The sequence below is a fragment of the Semicossyphus pulcher genome, unplaced genomic scaffold (assembly GCF_022749685.1).
Source record: "Semicossyphus pulcher isolate SPU_LCO1_2020_fin unplaced genomic scaffold, fSemPul1.0.p SCAF_22, whole genome shotgun sequence".
Taxonomy (NCBI): Eukaryota; Metazoa; Chordata; class Actinopteri; order Labriformes; family Labridae; genus Semicossyphus; species Semicossyphus pulcher.
The window spans coordinates 21,405,933-21,425,443 of record NW_027211696.1 but is presented as its reverse complement, the minus strand read 5'-3'; the positions used below and the strand labels follow the sequence as shown (position 1 = coordinate 21,425,443).

General features: G+C 44.5%; 2 protein-coding genes across 2 annotated transcripts; one reads left to right on the top strand and one right to left on the bottom strand.

Moving 5' to 3' along the window:
* Positions 1 to 855: 855 nt before the first annotated feature.
* dmtn (dematin actin binding protein) lies at positions 856 to 13,368 on the bottom strand. The gene is made up of 16 exons (XM_069673703.1): positions 13,225 to 13,368; positions 8,525 to 8,572; positions 8,034 to 8,114; positions 7,784 to 7,927; positions 7,474 to 7,518; positions 6,646 to 6,754; positions 6,110 to 6,154; positions 5,892 to 6,026; positions 5,378 to 5,472; positions 5,189 to 5,294; positions 5,050 to 5,105; positions 4,298 to 4,343; positions 3,923 to 3,930; positions 3,538 to 3,603; positions 2,435 to 2,515; positions 856 to 2,156 (listed from the first exon to the last, which is right to left on the bottom strand). The coding sequence occupies exons 2-16, from the start codon at positions 8,531 to 8,533 to the stop codon at positions 2,043 to 2,045; spliced, it is 1,140 nt and encodes a 379-aa protein (XP_069529804.1). The 5' UTR covers positions 8,534 to 8,572; positions 13,225 to 13,368; the 3' UTR covers positions 856 to 2,042.
* Positions 13,369 to 14,701: 1,333 nt separating this feature from the next.
* On the top strand, positions 14,702 to 16,992 carry pbdc1 (polysaccharide biosynthesis domain containing 1). The gene is made up of 6 exons (XM_069673433.1): positions 14,702 to 14,741; positions 15,229 to 15,294; positions 15,477 to 15,536; positions 15,779 to 15,919; positions 16,007 to 16,118; positions 16,195 to 16,992. The coding sequence occupies exons 1-6, from the start codon at positions 14,712 to 14,714 to the stop codon at positions 16,284 to 16,286; spliced, it is 501 nt and encodes a 166-aa protein (XP_069529534.1). The 5' UTR covers positions 14,702 to 14,711; the 3' UTR covers positions 16,287 to 16,992.
* The last annotated feature ends 2,519 nt before the right edge of the window (positions 16,993 to 19,511 follow it).

The window sequence follows — 19,511 nt, the reverse complement described above, 5'->3', positions numbered from 1 at the left end:
ACAGATTCAATCAGAGGCTCACAGACGTTTTGCTTCACGTTGTTTAGTACGGAAGCCCTGAGCGGACATGCAGCAGTCCATCTTATTTACTCTGATTTCCTGTGATAACGAGTCATTTCAGTTGTTTTCTCGAGATCTCGACTTATTTATCTCGTAATCTCGAGATAACAGCGCTGCACCAGCGTAACGTCACATGACCATAACTCGTATCTCCAGAGAACAAACAGAAACAGGCTTAACTGACCTCATCAGTGTGGGCGATGGCAGCATGGCGGGTCCTGCTCGTTGACCTCACAGTGAGCAGCCTGTTACATCTACATCGACAGAAAATGATCCCGTTATCACGAGAAAACCAGAAGTCTTCATGAACCCAGAGAGGAGCATCGGTTGTTGCGACAGCACAAAGACGAGTAGCAAGAAGGCGAATAGAATCGACTCATCTCGAGACAACGAGGAAATAAATGAGTCGAGAAAACATCCGAAATGACTCATCACAGGAAAAACTGAGTACGTCAAATGTACAGACACATGTCCACGTTGGGCTCCTGTAGTTTCTCTTTGAAACTGGTCACATGGTTTAACATTCAGTTATTTTTCACCTAAAATCAACTGAACTAAAACAAATGAATCACCTGATGACCCCTCAGATTTACCTGTTGACCTTTGGAGGGGTCTGACCCTTAGTTTGAGTATCGTAACCAAACTAGCTGACTGTTCTAATAACTAGTTCAGTCTTTGCTCAGTTTGTATGAGAACCGTTCCCTCTCCTTTGAATCCTTCCACTCCGATAACATCATGATGTCTTACAGGATGCGACGTGTTAAAGGAGAGAATAAAAACAGGAGACGTGATCTGTTTTTCTCACATTTATTTGACTCCTTTACATCGTACAACAGAAACAATGAGGACTGGATGCTGTGAAGGTGTCGCCAGAATAAAAGCATGAAGACGACGGCAGAGACGTTTTCTACCTCGAGACACGATCTGATGACGCTACCATGTTGAATAGAACGAACTGCTCCTTTAAAATGTCGGTGTGTGTCTGAACCGAGGAAATGTTAAAGCCAGGAATCATAAAAAAACTGTACAGCAATCATATTTTCAAAATAAGAGTTCACAGTAGCAAACAAACTCAGTAAAAATTACAATCGTCAAATAAATAAAAAGCTCCACTTAATAAATAGATTTTACAATCAGTTACATGTTTATTACGTGACATTGATCAGCTGTCATTCAAGTCAGAGCAGAGGCGTCAGAGGGCTGGCTCAGGAAGTTTGTGTAGCGTTAGCTAGCTCAAATTAGCCTCCCAACTGAAATCACAGTAACCATGAACCGTGGGTGCACCTGGCTAACCAAGCTAGTGCCTGTGTTTGCTAACCTGTCCGTACTCTCCCGAGATGGAGGCAGACAAAATGTGAGTCTTTAGAACGTTAGGCGACAGAGCTGCTCGCATGGCGGCCGAGTCTGAAATGAGTCCAACATAATTACTCAACACGTGATTGTAAACCCATGGATTTTGTCCCTGTCAGGATCCTGTAGAAATGATGACTTTTCTTTGATTGGTCGAGCCTGCCAATTACAAGTGAACCAGCTCCATGACACCAGACGATAGCTGCTAACATGCTAATGTGACTTCCTGATTCAGACCTCTGCAGCTCAGTGAACTAAACACAGAGAGATGAAGAAGATGATGATGATGATGATGATGATGATGATGATGATGATGATGGTGGGGATGAGTGGACACAGGATGAGGATGATTTGCAAGCAGTGGTGATTATAAGTGCAGCACAGGTAATATGAGTGTCAGTGCGTCAGGTAAGGTTAGTCAGAGTAAAGGGTAAATCAGGGCCAGCCTTCAGTTAACTCTGATCCTCGGGGGGGAGGGGCCAGCACACATCCAGGGACATGATTGGTTAGTAAGATGGCGGACATGTTTGCGTGGACTAACGTGATGAATCGCTCGGTGGTATTGTTTCCTCCTCGTGCCTTCAGAGCAGGTGGTTCATCAAGTATTTCAGAGGAAATGAGGTCACTTCCTGTTAGAAAAGCGAGGCTTTCTTCTTCAGTTCATTTCGTTTCCACAAAGAGAGGCGGTCGAACTCGGCTATCGGCATCGCGAACAACTGCTCGAACTGCTCCGGAGACAGGTGCCTCTGAAGGGAGAGAAGAAGAATTAATCTGACATGGTCCAACGGCTGATCCAGGAGCAGAGTGAGTTTGTGTTTTCAGACTGTAGCTGTGTTAAATATCAGCACGGAGAGAAGTTACAGAGCTGCTCATCATTTCACTACGCGCTGCTGAAAGAAAAACAAGGACCTGTTCTGTTTGAGGATTATGGAGAGAACATTTCTCACTTATTCTCTGTTCAGGGCCAAATCATGCAGATTACACAACTGATCACACACACACACACACACACACACACACACACCTCCAGGCGAGTGCGGTCGACTCCTGGCGGCAGCTTACAGCGCCCTCTGTGGGTCACAATCAGTGCTTCATACGGATAAATCTGACAGGAGACAGAAAGAAAATGTCATTTACTCTAACCTGTCACCTTTATGTCCCCTCTCGCTCTCTCTGTCTCTCTCTCTCTCTCTCTCTGTCTCTCTCTGTCTCTGTCTCTCTCTCTGTCTCTCTCTCTCTCTCTGTCTCTGTCTCTCTCTGTCTCTCTCTGTCTCTCTCTCTCTCTCTCTCTGTCTCTCTCTCTCTCTCTCTCTGTCTCTCTCTCTCTCTCTCTCTCTCTGTCTCTCTCTCTCTCTCTCTCTCTCTGTCTCTCTCTGTCTCTCTGTCTCTCTCTGTCTCTCTCTCTCTCTCCCTCCACCTGTCTGTGTGTCGTTTCACATCTTTAAAACTCAAATATTTAAATACTATCTCTAGTATTTTCTGTACTTGTCTATTCTGCATTAAATATCATCGTTATAACCTGTGTGTCCTTCTGTTGTGTTGTTCTAACACTTCATCTCTATAAATCAAAAGGTCGCAGCTTTTTTATGTCTCCCGTTCTTCATCTCTAACTCTCGATATCACTCTGTCAGTTCCTCTTTCGATCACTATCACTCTTATGATCTCTCCTCTCTCTGTCGTTCTCTGCCTCCTGTTATTTATGTGTAAACTACATAAACTCTGTGTGCGTCTCTGCAGCTGTTTTCTCTGTGAATATATCTTCATGTATATTTTTGTGTAAAACCAGTTTTTGTCTGTATCTCTCTAAATCTCTGTATCAGTGTCTCCGTCTGTGCTTCTCTGTGTTTATATTTCAGCCCTGACATCCCAGCACGTGTTTAATGTCTGTGTTTGTCCCTCATCTCTTTCTCTTTATATAAGTGTCTCTGAATGTCATCATCTCCGCATCTCTTTAATACATAAACAGTTTTTGGGTTGTTTAAAGGCTAACAGTTTCCCCTAGCTTCTAGTCTTTGTGCTAAGCTAGGCTAACCACTTCCTGTTCCTTAGCTGTTTGCTTGTTTAGAGAGCCTGGACGCGTGTTGGCTGTGACTGAGTTGATGCAGCTGACGCCGGAGCGGCTCGCACCTTCTGCTCCAGGATACTCGGCAGAGAGTTCCCTCGGTCCATCCGGTCCCTCCGAGACTCTCCGTTCTGCACAAACACAAACACAGCATGGAGGATGCTCGCGTACGCTCTGATGAACAGAAACATCATCACAGTGATGACAAGCCAGAAGCAGAAGCAGGGTGCATGTAGCGTAGAGGTGCAGTGAACACACACGCACGCACGCACGCACGCACGCACGCACGCACGCACGCACGCACGCACGCACACACACACACACACACACACAGGCTCTGTTCAGGTGGATCAGGGTCGTGCAGACAGAGAAGAGTCAGAGCAGACTTGCAGCTGTTTAGTGGCACTGCTGATCACACCGGCCATGCACATGCTGCACATACAGGCTTACCTGAGCAGCTGCAAAGACACGACAACAGGAAGGTCAGAGTGAGGACGAGGTCATGAACTCAAAGGTCACAGTGATGCTAGCTTTATGTCAGGACTGTAAACACTTTGCTTCCTCTGGAGACACTTTAAAATAACAATTACAACAAGTTTCTGTGAGAGGGAGATACGACGATCAATATCAGTGTCATGTCTGTGAGTTACAGGCTGGAGTCAGAACTTAGCTTAGCATAAAGCAGGGAAACAACTAGCCTGACTCTGTGTCAGCATCCTGACCTCTCACAGTGTTAGCTTATGATGCTATGCTAATTGTGATCCTGGATGTGACACCAGGGGGTCATCTGCAGGGGAGCTACAGAACGTGCAGGTGGAATCTCACCTGGCCGACCTTTATCTCCGTCAGTGGAAAACTCTGCAGACTGCATCTGCACGCACAAAGGAAATCATTTAACCCTTCACGTCACGCACTACAGCAACCACTGTGGGTATTCATCTTCTAACTACAATGACACCTGTATCACTGGTAATGACTACTGGTAAGAATTAGAGCGAGTCATTGATCTCTGGTGTTTTAGTGACGTTTCTTTTAACAGCAGCATCCTGCCAACGATTCCTCCAACAAGCAGAAGAAGAAAACTCTCGTCTGTCACAGATTTCCATAAACACCGGAAACATCCAGATCTAAGGAGACCTCGATGAACCTGGGAACAACTAGAAGAGTAAAACAACACACACCCCGGATCAGGAGATGTGTGATTCATGTCTTTACAGAACAAACAACTGAACTTGAATGTTATGTTTATAAAAATATGAGTTTCCTTTTTTTCTCAGCATGTTCGGTAAAAGTTTGATGAACCAGCTGAAAGATGGGCCACAGTTAAAAGTCTTCATGGTCACAGGTGTGAGCTGGCAGTCGCATCAAATCCCGTTGACATGAAAGTTAAATGAAACATTAATTATTGTGATCACTGTCCAAACATCACCATCGTTATCCTTCAACTTGTCCGTTAGCGCCACCTTCAGGACAGACTCTACTGTAGCCAAATAACAGATGATCAGATGTAAGCAGGTGTAACTCGTACTGTAGGTTTCTGATCACATTCGTTCTGTCACTGCGTACAGAGCACGTACCCTGGTGAGTCCTGAGCCCGAGTGTGACGGAGACTTTGATGCACTCGCTGACAAACCTGCAGACAAACAAAAGAACCGTCAAAGAACCTCCTGAACCTGAACCTGAACCTGAACCGTGGAGACGCTCGGACAGTCTTACTGGTGTGCATGTGTGTTCTGTCGGGCAGTGACTGTGTCTTCCTCCGGAAATGAACGGCCTTCTCCTTCTCCTCCTTCAGGATGAGCCGACCCATGTTGGACTTGATCTGGATTCAGCACAAACACAGAAGCATCACTTCAATCTTTCCTCTGACGTTCTGACGCTTTCACTCAAACGTGACCCACAAACCTTCTCCAGCTCTTGCTCCTGCAGCGTCTTGGCCTCGTCTGTCAGGTCCTCAAACTCGTCTTCCTCCTGCAGCTTCTTCTTCCGCCACTCAATCTCTGCAACAGATCAAAAATCAAGTTAGAGGCTGGACACAGACACGGTGTTCAACCTGCACCAGCCTGCAGTCTGGAGCAGAGTACAGCCAGAACCTTCAGGAGCAGGGAGTTAAGCTTGACCTGATCTCTGGGCCAGAACAAACTGGACTGAAGATGAACTGACGCTAGAAGCTGCTTCATCAGTTAGTTCGTAACAATACCAGGTTAGTGGCAGGTTTAGATCAAACCTCTGTTAAACTGGATTCAAGTTTAAGGTGGACTTAAGTCAAACTTTGTGTGCGTCAGGTTTAAGTTCAGACCTCGTGCGGCTCTGAGGTGAGTTCTAGAGGAGACGGTAAATGGTTTGATGATTTAAAGCTAAGCTGCAGATAAGCTAACGGTGGAGCAGCCGCCCCTGCGTGTTGTTGATGTGGTGTTACCCATGGAAGCCAGAGAGGGGGGGCAGGGCCAGTACTCGGTCTCGATCTTGGACGGCTGGTTTGGATCTGGAGGCTGAGCTGCAGGAAACTTTGCTGACTGAATGACGCCGCGTCCTTCAACATGTTTATTAGCATCTGCAGAGAAGAAAGGATCGTGAAGCTGCTTCAGAGAGGGAAGAGGAGAAACTCAGACTCTGATGAACGTCATCAGAACTCACCTTGTTTGTAGATCGGAGGCTTCCTGTAGATGTTGGTGCCATTATCTGAGAGACGTAAACATTTACCAAATTATTATCAACTTCAGAAAACTCTGAGACCCTGAGCATGTTCGTATGTGAGAGTGTGCTGTTGTAGGCATATACACCTATTCACACTTTTGTGCATCGTGGGGACTTGACTGACTTGACAGCCTTTGGAGGACAGGTCCCCGCTTTGTGAAGCGTTACGTTTGGGAGGTTAGACGTTGTTTAAGGTTCAGTCTCCAAAAGATGATTTGGTCAGCTGATACACACAAGTGACATAAACCATCTTGTGGTGTTGTGAAGACATAACGTTCCTGTTACGTGAACAATGTGGGGACTTAACTGACTTACCTGCTTTATGGGGACAAAACTGTCCCCACACTGTGAGTCGGTCCATTTTGGGGTTAGGATTCGTTTTGGGCTTAAAGTATGTTTCCAACAGGGAATTAATGTATGTAAGTGTATGTCCTCGAGTGTGTGTGTGTGTGTGTGTGTGTGTGTGTGTGTGTCACCTGGCCGGTGGAAGTGCTGCTGGCTGGTGCTGATCTTGCGTCCAGCCTGAAGTTGCAGCGTGGATCCTCCAGGTGAACCACTCTCACTTTCTGCTCTGCGTGGCTTCAGCTGGAGAGTAAACACACACACAAACACACACACACACACACACACACACACAAACACACACACATACACACACACAAACACACACACACACACACGCACACACACGCACACACGCACAGAAATATCAGTCTGATTAACCCTTTAGAACCTGGCTATACTTTGTTTTTACTTCCTGTTAGCTAATGTTAGCATGCTCTAATGCTAAACTCAATGGATGACAATGGTGACCTTTTGACCTGCTGAATATTACATGTGAGTTTCCCTCTTTGAGCTATATTATCTACCAACCCCATCACAGCCTCCACGACAGACAGACAGACTCTTTGCTCGGCTGGTAACTGCCTCAGTCCCAACAGAGAGCCTCTCTGTTCTCTGTGGTTTCCCTCAAACTAGAAGCGTTAAATGTCACATTTTGAACAGTGAAACAGACACAGCAGCGACTGAGGAGAACATGAAGACATCAGTCAAACGCTTCACACAAAGCCACTGACTCATGGGAGAGTTTAATGGCTCCTCAAGAGTTCATCTGCTGTGTGAAACACGGCGGACCACATGTTGACTGACCACTAACTCAAGCGTTTATTTAAAGACAGTTTACAGGAATTAGAGGCTTTCATGGAAGACGTGTGGTTTACCCAACAGTTAGACACACCCCCTTCCCTATTCCCCCTATGTTGGGTTAATTAAAATTACATAAGCAACATTTTAGCAGCTCTTACCTCAGGAGACCTGGGAGGAGATGACGGGGGAGGGGACAGAGATCTCTGCAATCACAGAAACACAATAAGGAACATGAACACTTTGTTTAAATAAAACCTTCTGCTGTGTGTGCTGTTGCTGAACGCAGCCCCGCTGTTTTCGTCTCCCTGAAAGACGGTAACTTTGAACATCGATGAAAACATTTGGGAAAAACAAAGAACACAAGCAGAACAAATTTATTACAAAGGTTTTTATTTTAGATATTTAAATGTGGAAATGTTACAAAGTTTACCTTTGAGATAAAAAACAAACGGGTCTGTGTGAGTGTACCTCTCTGCGGGGCTGGTCGAGTGAGGAGAAGCTCAGGTGTGGTTGGTAGGTCATCAGGTCAGGTCTCTCCACCTGCAGGATGGCTTTATCTCTGGGCAGAGCAGCCAGGTCTCTGTAGCCCACCACCTGGTCATTCACTCGCGCCTGAACACACCACACACACACACACACACACCACACACACAGGTAACAGCTCAGTGTTGGTGTGTACAGACTGATAGTACAGGTGTCTTTGAGCAGGTGTGTTTACCGTGATGCCAGTGGCAGGAGACCCCGGGGTGCTCGGGCCCCTGGAAGAGGGCAGGTTGACTGGGGTCGCCCGTCCCTCCACCTGTAACACCATCAGCAACATTTAGGAGGTGTAGTAACGCCAGTTGTCGGGTCGGGCTGAGTGATGTCTGAACCCGACCCGAGTCCCAGACGTCACGTCAGCTGTTGGACTCTCGTGAGATAAACTGTTGGCTTGTTTCCAGCCTGTCTGATGTCTGCTCATGGTTACTGTCAACAATTAGCTTGATGGGAATAATGTTATGTTGACTAATGAATAATGTTATGTTGACTAATGTTGACTAATGAATAATGTTAGGTTGACTAATGTTGACTAATGAATAATGTTATGTTGACTAATGAATAATGTTATCACGACTGATGGACAAGATGACATCATGGATGGATGAAGGTGTTTAACTTCTATTCTTCTCTAACTGTCATCAATGAAGCTCTAACAGGACGAGTGATTACCTTCTGCATGACTGGAGAGAAACCTTCCTCCTGTTTGGTTTTAACCAGCTGGACAGAGAGACAGACAGACAGACAGACAGACAGGGAGAGACAGACAGACAGACAGACAGACAGACAGACAGACAGACAGACAGAGAGAGAGAGAGACAGACAGACAGACAGGGAGAGACAGACAGACAGACAGACAGACAGAGAGAGAGAGACAGAGTTAGTAGATGCATTAGCTATAACACAGCATCACCTCACAGGCTTTTTATGAATGACTCTGGGAATGACTCATCCTGATTTGGCCTCTGAGGAAAAAGCAAAGTAATAACATTTCCGTCCCGCTGCAGCGTTTCAGCAGCAGACGTGTCGGAGGAGGAGGACGGCTCACTTTCATACAGTTCGTTTCCTGCGGCGGCTCCCTGTAGTGTTTTATGAAACACTAAAATGGTGATCATTCGGACGAACACTTAACCTTGGCTCTTGGAACATAAGGGAACACGGGACAATCGGAACACAGATCCTTTTACGTATACAATAGGACCCTTGTTACGTTGGGCCCTGGGAACATAGGACACCGGGATAATAGGACGCTGGGAACAAAGGACTGTAGAAGCATAGGAACTTTGGGAGAGTAACACCATCCTAACATAGGACCCTGTGGATCGACATACAGGCCTTGGGAACATGTGACCTTAGGAAGAGAAGACCATTGGAACATAGGTTTCTTGGGAACATAGGATCCCAGAAACTTAGAACCTTGGTAACTTAGGGTCCTAGAACACAGAACACTGGGAACATAGAACTGCAGGAATTGAGGACTGTGGGAATATAGGTTTCTTGGAAACTTAGAACACTTGGGAACATAGGGCTCTGGGAACATCAGTCATTGGGAACCTAGGATTGCAGAAACACTGCACCTTTGGAACTGAGGGTCCTAGGAACATAAGACCCTGGGAAAATATTACCCTTGGAACAGAGGACCTTAGGAACAGAAGACCAGAGAAACATAGGTTTTTGAGAACATAGATTTTTGGGGACCTTGGGAACGTAGGATCCTAGGAACATAAGACCCCAGGAACAGAGGACCATGAGAACATATGATCTTGGGAACAAGGAGGAAACATAAGACTCTGGGTACATATAGGATCCTGATGGGACATTGGGAACATAAGATACGTCCCGGCTGTAAACTCTGCTTTACACTTGTAGTGTTAAAGTATTAAAACCCTGAACTGGTCAATAAAAACAATCCGTATCAGTGACTTGAAGCTAAACAGACACAGTGATGTAAACAGAATGAAACCAAACATTGTTCACTTTCTATATTTTCGATCACCACGTTGTTGTTGGGAGAGCTCACAGATCGTCTTTCCTGCTGCTTCTCAGAACAATCCATCCTTTTCAAACCTTTCAAACACAAACACAGACAGCTCATCCCTCGGGGGCAGGCGCGAATGATGGGGACAAGGAGACTGAGTGTAAAACAACCTGGCTGTTATCAGAGCCTCCTCCTGGGACAGAGGGAGGAGGGGGGCAGCTGCCGTCCTGCTTACAGGAAAGACACCTTGTACCTTAACAGCATGAGAGCCTTTCTGCTAACATCTCTGCAGGGGGAGGATATCCTCCGCTCAAAGATCTTGACTTCCTGTGAACCCCCTCCTCGTGTTGTGTCTTCTCTTTCATCTGCCTCTCTCTTCTTCCTCGTCCATCAACACATGCACCCTTCCTCTTCCTCCCTCCCTCCCCTCTCCTCCCTTGCTGTTTATCAGCTCGCCCAGCCGGGCCAACGCCCAGCCGATCCTCAACAGTTACTGCTGTGGTTACACTCCTCCCTCCCGAGAATCCACAGAACTCAGCCGCCAAGCTTCACCTTCCCTCCATCTTTTTCTAACCATCAAATGATGTCAGTTATGTGAAAACTGACACCAGATCAGTGAGCGGGGATCTTTCTGCCCTCTGTTCTCAGCTGAGCAGCTGATGTGGGATCAGTGAAACCTGACACAGACAGATGTTTGGCTCTGGATAGAGACGCCTCAAACATCCTCCAGTGCTGGAAGAAGAACTCTGATGCTTACAAACACAAACATGAACACTGTAAGAAACCAGAGGAATTCTGCACCATAGTTCCCCTTTAACAACACATCTCTGCTTCTGAGCAGATTAAATGAATACAACATGTCGGTGAGCTCTGGAGGTGTTCCCAGGTGGATCTTGTTTCATTTGAACGGATCCAAGCTAGCTGTCTCCTCCTGATTCCCGTGCTTTTGCTAAGCTAGGCTAACAACTGCTTGCTCCAGCTTCACACTGACTTCACAGTTCTTCACACAATATATCATATAGATAATATTTGACAGGTGATTGCTCACAGGGCTAGCTGCTGTACGACTGTAGCTCGAGCTCCCTGCTAACTTGCTAGTAGCCAGCCATGCTATGCTAGCAATATTTAGTTACAATTTTCATGTGCTGGCCCGTTTACTCATCCCTGACATTTTGTTCTCAGGATTTTAATTTAAAAGAGACGAGTTACTGAAGAGTAAAAGCTCTCCAGTATAGCTAGCTAGCTTGGTATCTAGCAGTTAGCTTGCTCACTAACAGGACTGTGAGTGTGCACGGTGTATAAGAAGCAGCATAAGGATGATTTCCTCCTGTCTGTTTGGAAACCATGTGTCTGTTATGGAGCAGGTCAAACTCTGACTGGAGAGCACAACCAGGACATGAAACTGAAGCAGCTAAATGGAACACAGCCATCATTCATGCTGCTGTGAACACCTGAGCTCTTGCTCCTGTTGGACGTAAGAATGTCCGCTGTGAAAAAGGCTCTCTGTTCACTATTGGTCAATGGTTCAAATTTGGCGAGTCAAAGACAAAAGTAAATGTTTGTGAGCCGAGGAACGCGATGAATCTGTGAGCTCATGTTTTATTCGCTTCAGGTCCTGTTCAGACAGATTTCCATGTGTCCTCATTCAGGTCGGGCCAATCAGAACTGTTTATCCCGTATGAGGCGGGTTTAGGCAGGCTTTTTTGTAAACAAACAAGATGGCTGTGTCTGATGTGGAATGTTCTACATCTACCATCAGTGTTTATATAACTGGAGAGAAGTGTTTACTGAGTGTTGGCTAATAAATCATTTCACGCCAAATGCCAGGCTAAATGTTAGCATGCTAACCACAAAGATGAGATCGTAAACATGCTATATATTATACCTAACATCAGCATGTTATCTTGCTGATGTTAGCATTTAGCTCAAAGTATCACAGCCTGACAGCACATTAGACTCGTTCAAATATTTATATCAGTGTCAAACGTGGAGCACACGTTAGCTTTACTCGTCATAACTTTAAATATAAGATGAATGAATAACCAGGAAGTGAATCTGTCAGGTACATGTGGTGGAGTCAAAGTCTGGTGTGAAATACTGAGTAAATGTACTCAGTTACTGTGTGTGTGTGTGTGTGTGTGTGTGTGTGTGTGTGTGTCTCTGAGGACGTACAGATCCATCAGCAGGCAGCAGTCTGAGTGCTCTGTGTGTCCGATAGTCTTATCACTAAGAGCTTTTAACTGCCACACAGTCATCAGTGCAGCTCAGTGTGTGTGTGTGTGTGTGTGTGTGTGTGTGTGGTCCATTAGTGAGACCACACACACATTTAAACACTGATAGGGTACATGCACAAAATCAGACAGGAGGTTTTCAAACTTTTGTTTTGCCAGCTCGCGGCCCAAAGACGTGACCTGTGACCTGTGACCTGTGACCTGTGACCTGAAGCAGAGACAGGAGCAAACCTTAAATGAAGAAATAGCAAAATCTCATTAATGAAAGCAAAAAGTTACATTTCATCGTCTGCAGCTTCTTTGATGTGGGTCTTTATCAGAGTGGATGAAGAGTATGAACGTGGGCTCTGAGAAATGATCCTGGGCATCAATCAAACGATTATTTAATTAATCAAGAAAATAGGTTCATCATTAAGAAAGTCCAAATATAAGCTGGTTCATTTTCCCCTTTCATCACTTTAAACTGAAGATGTTTTTGGGAAGTTGTTCAGACCACACTGCGATGTGACGACCTCACTGGGACGTTTCACTACTTCAGAGATGAAATGAATAAATCAGAAGATTCATCAGCTCTGGAAGTGGTCGGTGGTTAACTGGAGCTCTGGAAAAGCTCCAAACATTAGCCGGCTCATTTTCTCTCTGTTATATTAATAAAGAAATCTTTGTTTTTTGAACCATAATGTGTAATATAAAGACTCTGCTCTGCTTCTGAGGAATAATAACTGAGCTTGTAACTGAACTAATGCAGAGAAAAGGAACATGATAGAGCCTGGGCCTAGCATGTAGCCCGGTGTTTATAGATGTGTGTATAACCTGGATAACACTGCTCACTGTGATGAAGATACAAGCACAAGCTATGAAGGTCTCAGGCCTAGCACCTGAGAACAGAACAGAACACCTGCTGGTTCGATTCCGACTGAATCAAAGGGAGGGAAAGCAGTTTAGAAACGGTTCGTCGTTTAAACACGCTGCTCTTCATCATGTGGCCTTCAGGAGCTGAGGCTCAGTAACGCGGAGGATGAAGAGGGAGGAGAGAAGGCAAGTGCGTCTGCAGCAGCACGATAAAAACACAGGCTGGATGTCCCGGGTTAGACACGGAACAAACGCGGAATCCGCTCCTGTCTATCCTCATAATAATAACGTAAAGAAAAAGCGCTTCTTACCTCCAAACAGCGCAGAATAAATCAGAGAGCAGCCTGAGATCATCCAGGAGAGAAACGGTGACGCTCCTCGACTGTCAGAGCCGAGGAGGAGGAGGAGGAGGAGGAAGGGTGGAGGAGGAAGAGGACGAAAAGAGGAGGAGGGGTGATGTGGGATGTGGCTGCAGCCCGCTCTTAACGCCGGGCAGGGGGGTGCTGTGACCCCAGGAGGAGGAGGAGGAAGCGGTGTTCCTGTTGCTCCTGTGTGCAGGAACAATCAGCGCTGTGTTATCACCTCACATCATGTCTGCTGCAAGAAACATGATCCGGCATCCTGCAGAGAGAGGGAGAGCAGGTCAGAGATCCTTCTCAGAAAACAAACCAGAACATACACAAAATAAAAAAGGTCGTAAAGGGAGTTATTTTAATAAAGAGCTGAACAGCGGTGTGCAGGAAATACAGATGTTTCCATTTACATTCAACGGACAGTATAAATCCAACATTTGCCTTCATTTTACACACACACACACACACACACACACACACACACACACACACACACACACACACACACGATATACTTAAATTAATTGTGTTGTGAAAAAAAAACATTATAGTGTAAATCAGAGAATTTTTTCACCTTGAATTGTGTAGTTTGTGAAAGAGCCACCAGGTGGACTGAAAAAACAGCCTGTGTGAAACAGTTACTCACGTACTGTGCGTCAGAGGGCCTGTAGTTTTTAAGGAACTTGGAGTTATTTAAATATTTTCATTTCATGGAGTAAATATCTAAAACTGGCATTTTATTTGTTAATTTGTATTTGTAGACGTATACTTTATCCATTAAAATTCAAAGTCTAGAAACCGGCTTTTAATTCTCGCACTGTCCCTTTAAATATATGACGTCTGCAAAGTGTCAAAGTTGAGTACAAAGAGGAGGAAACAAGCTAGATGGCTCACTCTGTCCGATAATAGTCTACCGAAAATGTTGCTAACAGAAACGAACTGCCAGTATTCACATTCATAAAGTTTCATTTTGAAAATAAGACACACATGTGAAAATGACCAATAATATAACAAATATTAAAATTACGCTCCTGTGAGTTATTTTTAAAAGCTGTGTGCTTGGAACAAGATATTTATCATTTTCATTCATATTTCAAGGCTTCAGTGTTAAAATTGTCAGTTTTCTCTTTTAATTTTTGTTGCATTCTATTTTGTTAACGATTTTAACGTCAGCCAATTTACAAACAGCTTAACTTTCATAAGCTAACACACTTTGTGCGTGTCACCTGCTATGCTAGTGGTGCCACTAATAGATCTAAAATATATAAACATTAATAATAATGTCATATTTAATATGTAGATATTGATATGAGGTATATTCATGAAGAATAACTTATTTACCTCCGTTGTAGGGAGACAAAATATTACTGCAAAGCGCACGCGCAAAGTTAAAGCCCAAATCATTCATCAGTCATCTCACAATAGACGATCTTTGTTTGAGAGAAATGGCGTCAGATAATGGACTGGCCTCTCTGGTAGGACTCATAATGTGAACTAATGTGTATATTTAATGTCTTTTAGGGTTTACATTAGTGAACCACCTAACCGAAGTGTGTCTAACGTCTGAGAAAGAATTACATTCAAGTCAAATCCTTCACTGTGGCAGTAAAGTTAGCTAACTTTGCTAATGCTATGTAAGCTAGCCGAGTAGAAAACACGTGTGGGAACAGTTCTGTAGATAAACACTGAACTCCGACATGACATGGCTCTTCAATGCTGCCATGAGATCACAGTTTAGTAGTTGTACTATCTTATATCATGCCCAGACAACAGGAGTAGTTAATTATATGTGAGATGTGGTCTTAGATTCTGTACAGACCCCCTCCATGTGTCTAATATTATAATAACCTCCTTCAGACTGTCTATACATGCTTCCTATTCACTGTCAGACCACATATTTCAGACTACTACTGAAATTGTAGTTTCTGCTGTGGTTGAAATGTGTGTGTTTTGGGTCCACAGGGGGTGGAGGGAGCGTCGGCGGCTGCACATGCGCTGTCTCTGCCAGCAGAAGCTTACGGAAATGATGTAAGTGGATTTTTTAACATCTGCAGTCCATCATGTTTTTATAGCTCCCCCATAAAAAGTCAAATGTGCATGTAGCTAGCTGTCAAAGTGCAGTGTGAACATGATGTTGCAGAGACAGTCTCCAAGCATGCATGGGCACAGTACCATACTTATAACCTTTGACCTTTGTTTATTTCTTTCAGCCTCGGCTAGAAGCCATGTGGGCGATGAAGGCCTACAACCATGCAGAAGTTTACTTCAATGTAAGACAGACATCAGCTCATTGTTTGGCCTTTCAGCTGCACACAAACCAACAAACAAACAAACAAACAAACAAACATGCTCCTTCAGGTTAAATATGTCGCCATTTTTCAACAACATGACTGACTTTGGTCAAATGCTTGTTACTCGTCTCTAGTAATGTTAACTCGAGAACAGTGTTGGACACAGCAGTCATTAGTCAGTACCATTAATGCTGAACGTGAACTCGTTCTTCCGTCCGCAGCTCATCTCATCCGTCGATCCAAAGTTCCTGAAGTTGACAAAACTGGACGATAAAATCTACGAAGCATTCAGAGAAACGTTCAAAGAGCTCGACATCAAACTGCTGAAAGCCGACGACCTGAAGTCTGACCAGGCCAAAGAGGTGAGAGTGAACTTTAAACACAACCTACTTTTCTGGTTAAGAAGTCGAACCTATATTAAATTGTGGAACTCTGACGTGTGTGTGCAGACGTGGCGTCCGTTCTGTACCCAGTTTGAAGGCCTCGTCGAGGACTTTAACTACGGCACTCTGCTGCGTTTAGACTGTGAGAAGGACTACACCGAGGAGAACACGATATTCGGTCAGTTTTTATCTCACAGTGCAATTATTTTAAATAAGATTAAAATAAATTAATGTGTATTCCTTCCTGTTTTCAGCCACCAGAGTTCAGTTCTTTGCTGTGGAAATCGCCCGAAACAGAGAAGGCTACAACAACGGCGTGTTCATGTCCAAGAGTGCAAAGAGTTAACCTCCAGTTAAACCAGTTGGAGAGCCCATCAGCGTACCATCACCAGGACGTCCTTCCACAAAGAACACATGTTTTTTTATTTAAATTTAACAATTAAAAGTCATGTTTAAGTTTTATTAAAACATCCATAATGTTTTTGTTTATACTGAAGACAGATTCAAGCCGTCTGTCAAACATCTTCTTCCCCGTCTGGACGCTTCAACACGTTTTGTATTTACTGTAAAGTTTTCTTGTGCCAATCATAAAAGGTTTGTTTATTTTGTACAAACACACAAGCTGCATTTGATGCCCGTAAGTGAGGGATGACTAATAAAGGTCAGCTGCATTTTACAGACGAGTGTCCCAGTGTGTCTCATCATCAGAGGATTTCATGTCATTTGTTCTCACCGTCACAGAAAAATATTCAGACATGACAAGAAACTTTTCTGATGACTGAAAGATAAAAATGACTGATTTAAATATGGTTTCAAGTTTAATTTGAGACACCGCCGAGTGAAATACTTCAGTGATTTGAATGTGAATACATGGCTGCTCCGAGAACGGCCTCACGTCACCAGCAGCACTGTGACGGGCTGAAGGAGAGCGTACAGAGCATGTGCATGAGAGCCGTCATTCAAAACCAGGTTATTCAGCAAACACTGACCTGAGAAACATTAATATTCTGTTGTTCAAAGTAACAATCTGAAGATGTTCATGTAAATAAATGTCTAAGTCTCTCTCTCTCTCTGAATGAGGTAACACATGGTGACTGAGCCTATGGCACTCTGATGAAAGCCTTTGCATTTGCAGTATATAGTATTATTATGGGCTGGGTGTCTGTGGCGGCGCCCAGTTAGTGACGCGTTTTCCATCAGCCAGCAGTGGTTGGTCTGCCAGAGAGGGTAGGCGGAGCTAAGCGGCTGCTTCTCCGCTCTCTGCAAGTGTTGCGAGTAAACAGTAATCTACTATGGCTGAACAAACAAAGAAAAGATGGATGACTACAGATACAACTTCAACAAGAAGTGAAAATCCAAAGAAGAAGAAACAAACTCGACGCTCAGATGAAGCAAACAGTCGGAAAAGGAAAGCGAACCTATAAGTAGGAAAACCAGAGAAAAACTGTGCAGAGGCCTCTCTTGTTTTTCCAGAGCCGTCTTATGATGAATCGTACACGTTGTATATTTAAACCTGTTCGGAGTGATCGCTCCTTTAACTCAAACAAACTGAGAAGAGCAGGATGTAAAAATCAATGAGGTTTATTTGCAGTCACAATGCTTACACTATATGTAGCAGACATCCAAACAACTCAAACAGCTACTCACTCTATGGACCCAACACATTCACATCAGGACACAAACCAAAAACTGAGAAACTCCATGAACATCCATGAGTGCTGACGTGTTAGAAATGAGCTAGTTGTCACAAACAGTTAGCAGCAACATCGTAGAGAGGAACACAAGTTGCTAAAGACTCCACCCGGCTTCTCTTTGTACACTGTTCTGACTCCCCGAGAGGTCGCTGCGCCATCCTTCTTCTTCTTCAGATATTTTGAGTCATGATCCTTCAGCGGAGCTCCGACGACCAACATCCTCAGAGTTTCTCCTGTCAGGTGGCACAGACCTCGGCCTCGCAGCACCATGAGACGCCACACACACACACACACACACGCGCGCGCGCGCGCACACACACACACACACACACACACACACCAGGCAACAGAGAGCCACTCCACCCACACACACACACACACACACACACACACACACACACAGACAACACACACACCAAACAGACTCCACTGCAGGACCTAAAAAGGGGGGGCAGTCCCAAAACCTGGTCCGAGGAATCCAGAGTGTAAACAAAATGGTGGAAACTGCACCCAGCCTACCAGAGGGGAAAATGTAGCCGTGACCATGTTGCTTACACGTCGATCATCGCGGGGGAACAAGCACGTGTGAGCGCGCACGAAGACGGGACGCAGCCGTCTCGCGTGTCGCTTTGCTTCGAGGAGAAAGACAGAGCAGGAAGGACGACGTGAAGAGATATTCTGATGTTTCTCAAGCTCAAATCGAAAAAAGAAAAACTTCAATTTAAAGCTGGAACTAAAAAAAAGGGACTATTCTGATAAACTATATATTTCCTGCTTCTGAATGTGACGATTTTTATTGCAGTGATCTTTTGAGTGTTATTTAGGATGCAGGAGGGCTTCTGCTTCCAAAGGAATGTTAAATTAAGTCTAAACAGGATCACGCTCTAAGACATGACCAATCTGAAGAGAGAAAACCTGACAGAATTTAAGGGATGAACGATATTGAATATTTGTAGAAGGAACAAACAGTCTGAACGTCTCCAGTAGATGTGTTCATCCTGCAGCAGTGAAACAGGCTGTGATGGCTGCAACATAATCCTCGATGGGTCAAAGGTCGTCCACTTAAAGTTCTTGTTGTTTCCACTGACAGGCTCAGATTGTTCTTCTAAGTGTGTGACAACATGACAGAAAGGATCCCTACAGAGATAGACCTTTTTGTTACAGAGGAAGATGATTGTTTTAACCACACACAGACGTTACATCGCTCTCTGCACACACACCAGACTCCATTCAGAAAAACACTGATTTTACTATGAATAACACAAACCTCGCTAGTTTTTTTGTGTATTGTGTGTTGCACAAATATTGTACAGATTCAAACTAACCAATTAAAACTCGAAAGTCACACAATAACACAAACAAACTTACTAATCGAGGCAGAGGTAGATCGGCAGCTCCTGTAACGTCTGTGTGTGGTTAAAACAATCATCTTCCTCTGTAACAAAAAGGTCTATCTCTGTAGGGATCCTTTCTGTCATGTTGTCACACACTTAGAAGAACAATCTGAGCCTGTCAGTGGAAACAACAAGAACTTTTAGTGGACGACCTTTGACCCATCGAGGATTATGTTGCAGCCATCACAGCCTGTTTCACTGCTGCAGGATGAACACATCTACTGGAGACACTCACACACTTTTCAGTCATTTAGAAAATATATAAAAATAGGGCCCAGGTTTATCAGACTCATTTAGGAGAATAAGGTTGAACAAACAGCAGAATTGTCCCTTTAATCTCCGTCCTTTAATCTCTGTCCGTCAGGGGGCGTGGCTATTTACATCACTTCAACCAGAGACTTGTTTAAAATGTACAACATGGATGCTCTGCCTCTCCCTTCCTTTTAGTGTGTGTACCTCTTCTTCCTGTGACGACTCTGCAGC

Coding starts and splice junctions, on each gene's coding strand:
- dmtn (XM_069673703.1), bottom strand. Junction 6,027..6,109: donor GCCTCCGATCTACAAACAAG/GTGAGTTCTGAT, acceptor TCTTCTCTGCAG/ATGCTAATAAACATGTTGAA. Junction 4,344..5,049: donor CGGGCTCAGGACTCACCAGG/GTACGTGCTCTG, acceptor TTGTGCGTGCAG/ATGCAGTCTGCAGAGTTTTC.
- pbdc1 (XM_069673433.1), top strand. CDS start 14,712: ATGGCGTCAGATAATGGACTGGCCTCTCTG. Junction 15,295..15,476: donor CAGAAGCTTACGGAAATGAT/GTAAGTGGATTT, acceptor TATTTCTTTCAG/CCTCGGCTAGAAGCCATGTG. Junction 16,119..16,194: donor CGAGGAGAACACGATATTCG/GTCAGTTTTTAT, acceptor TCCTGTTTTCAG/CCACCAGAGTTCAGTTCTTT.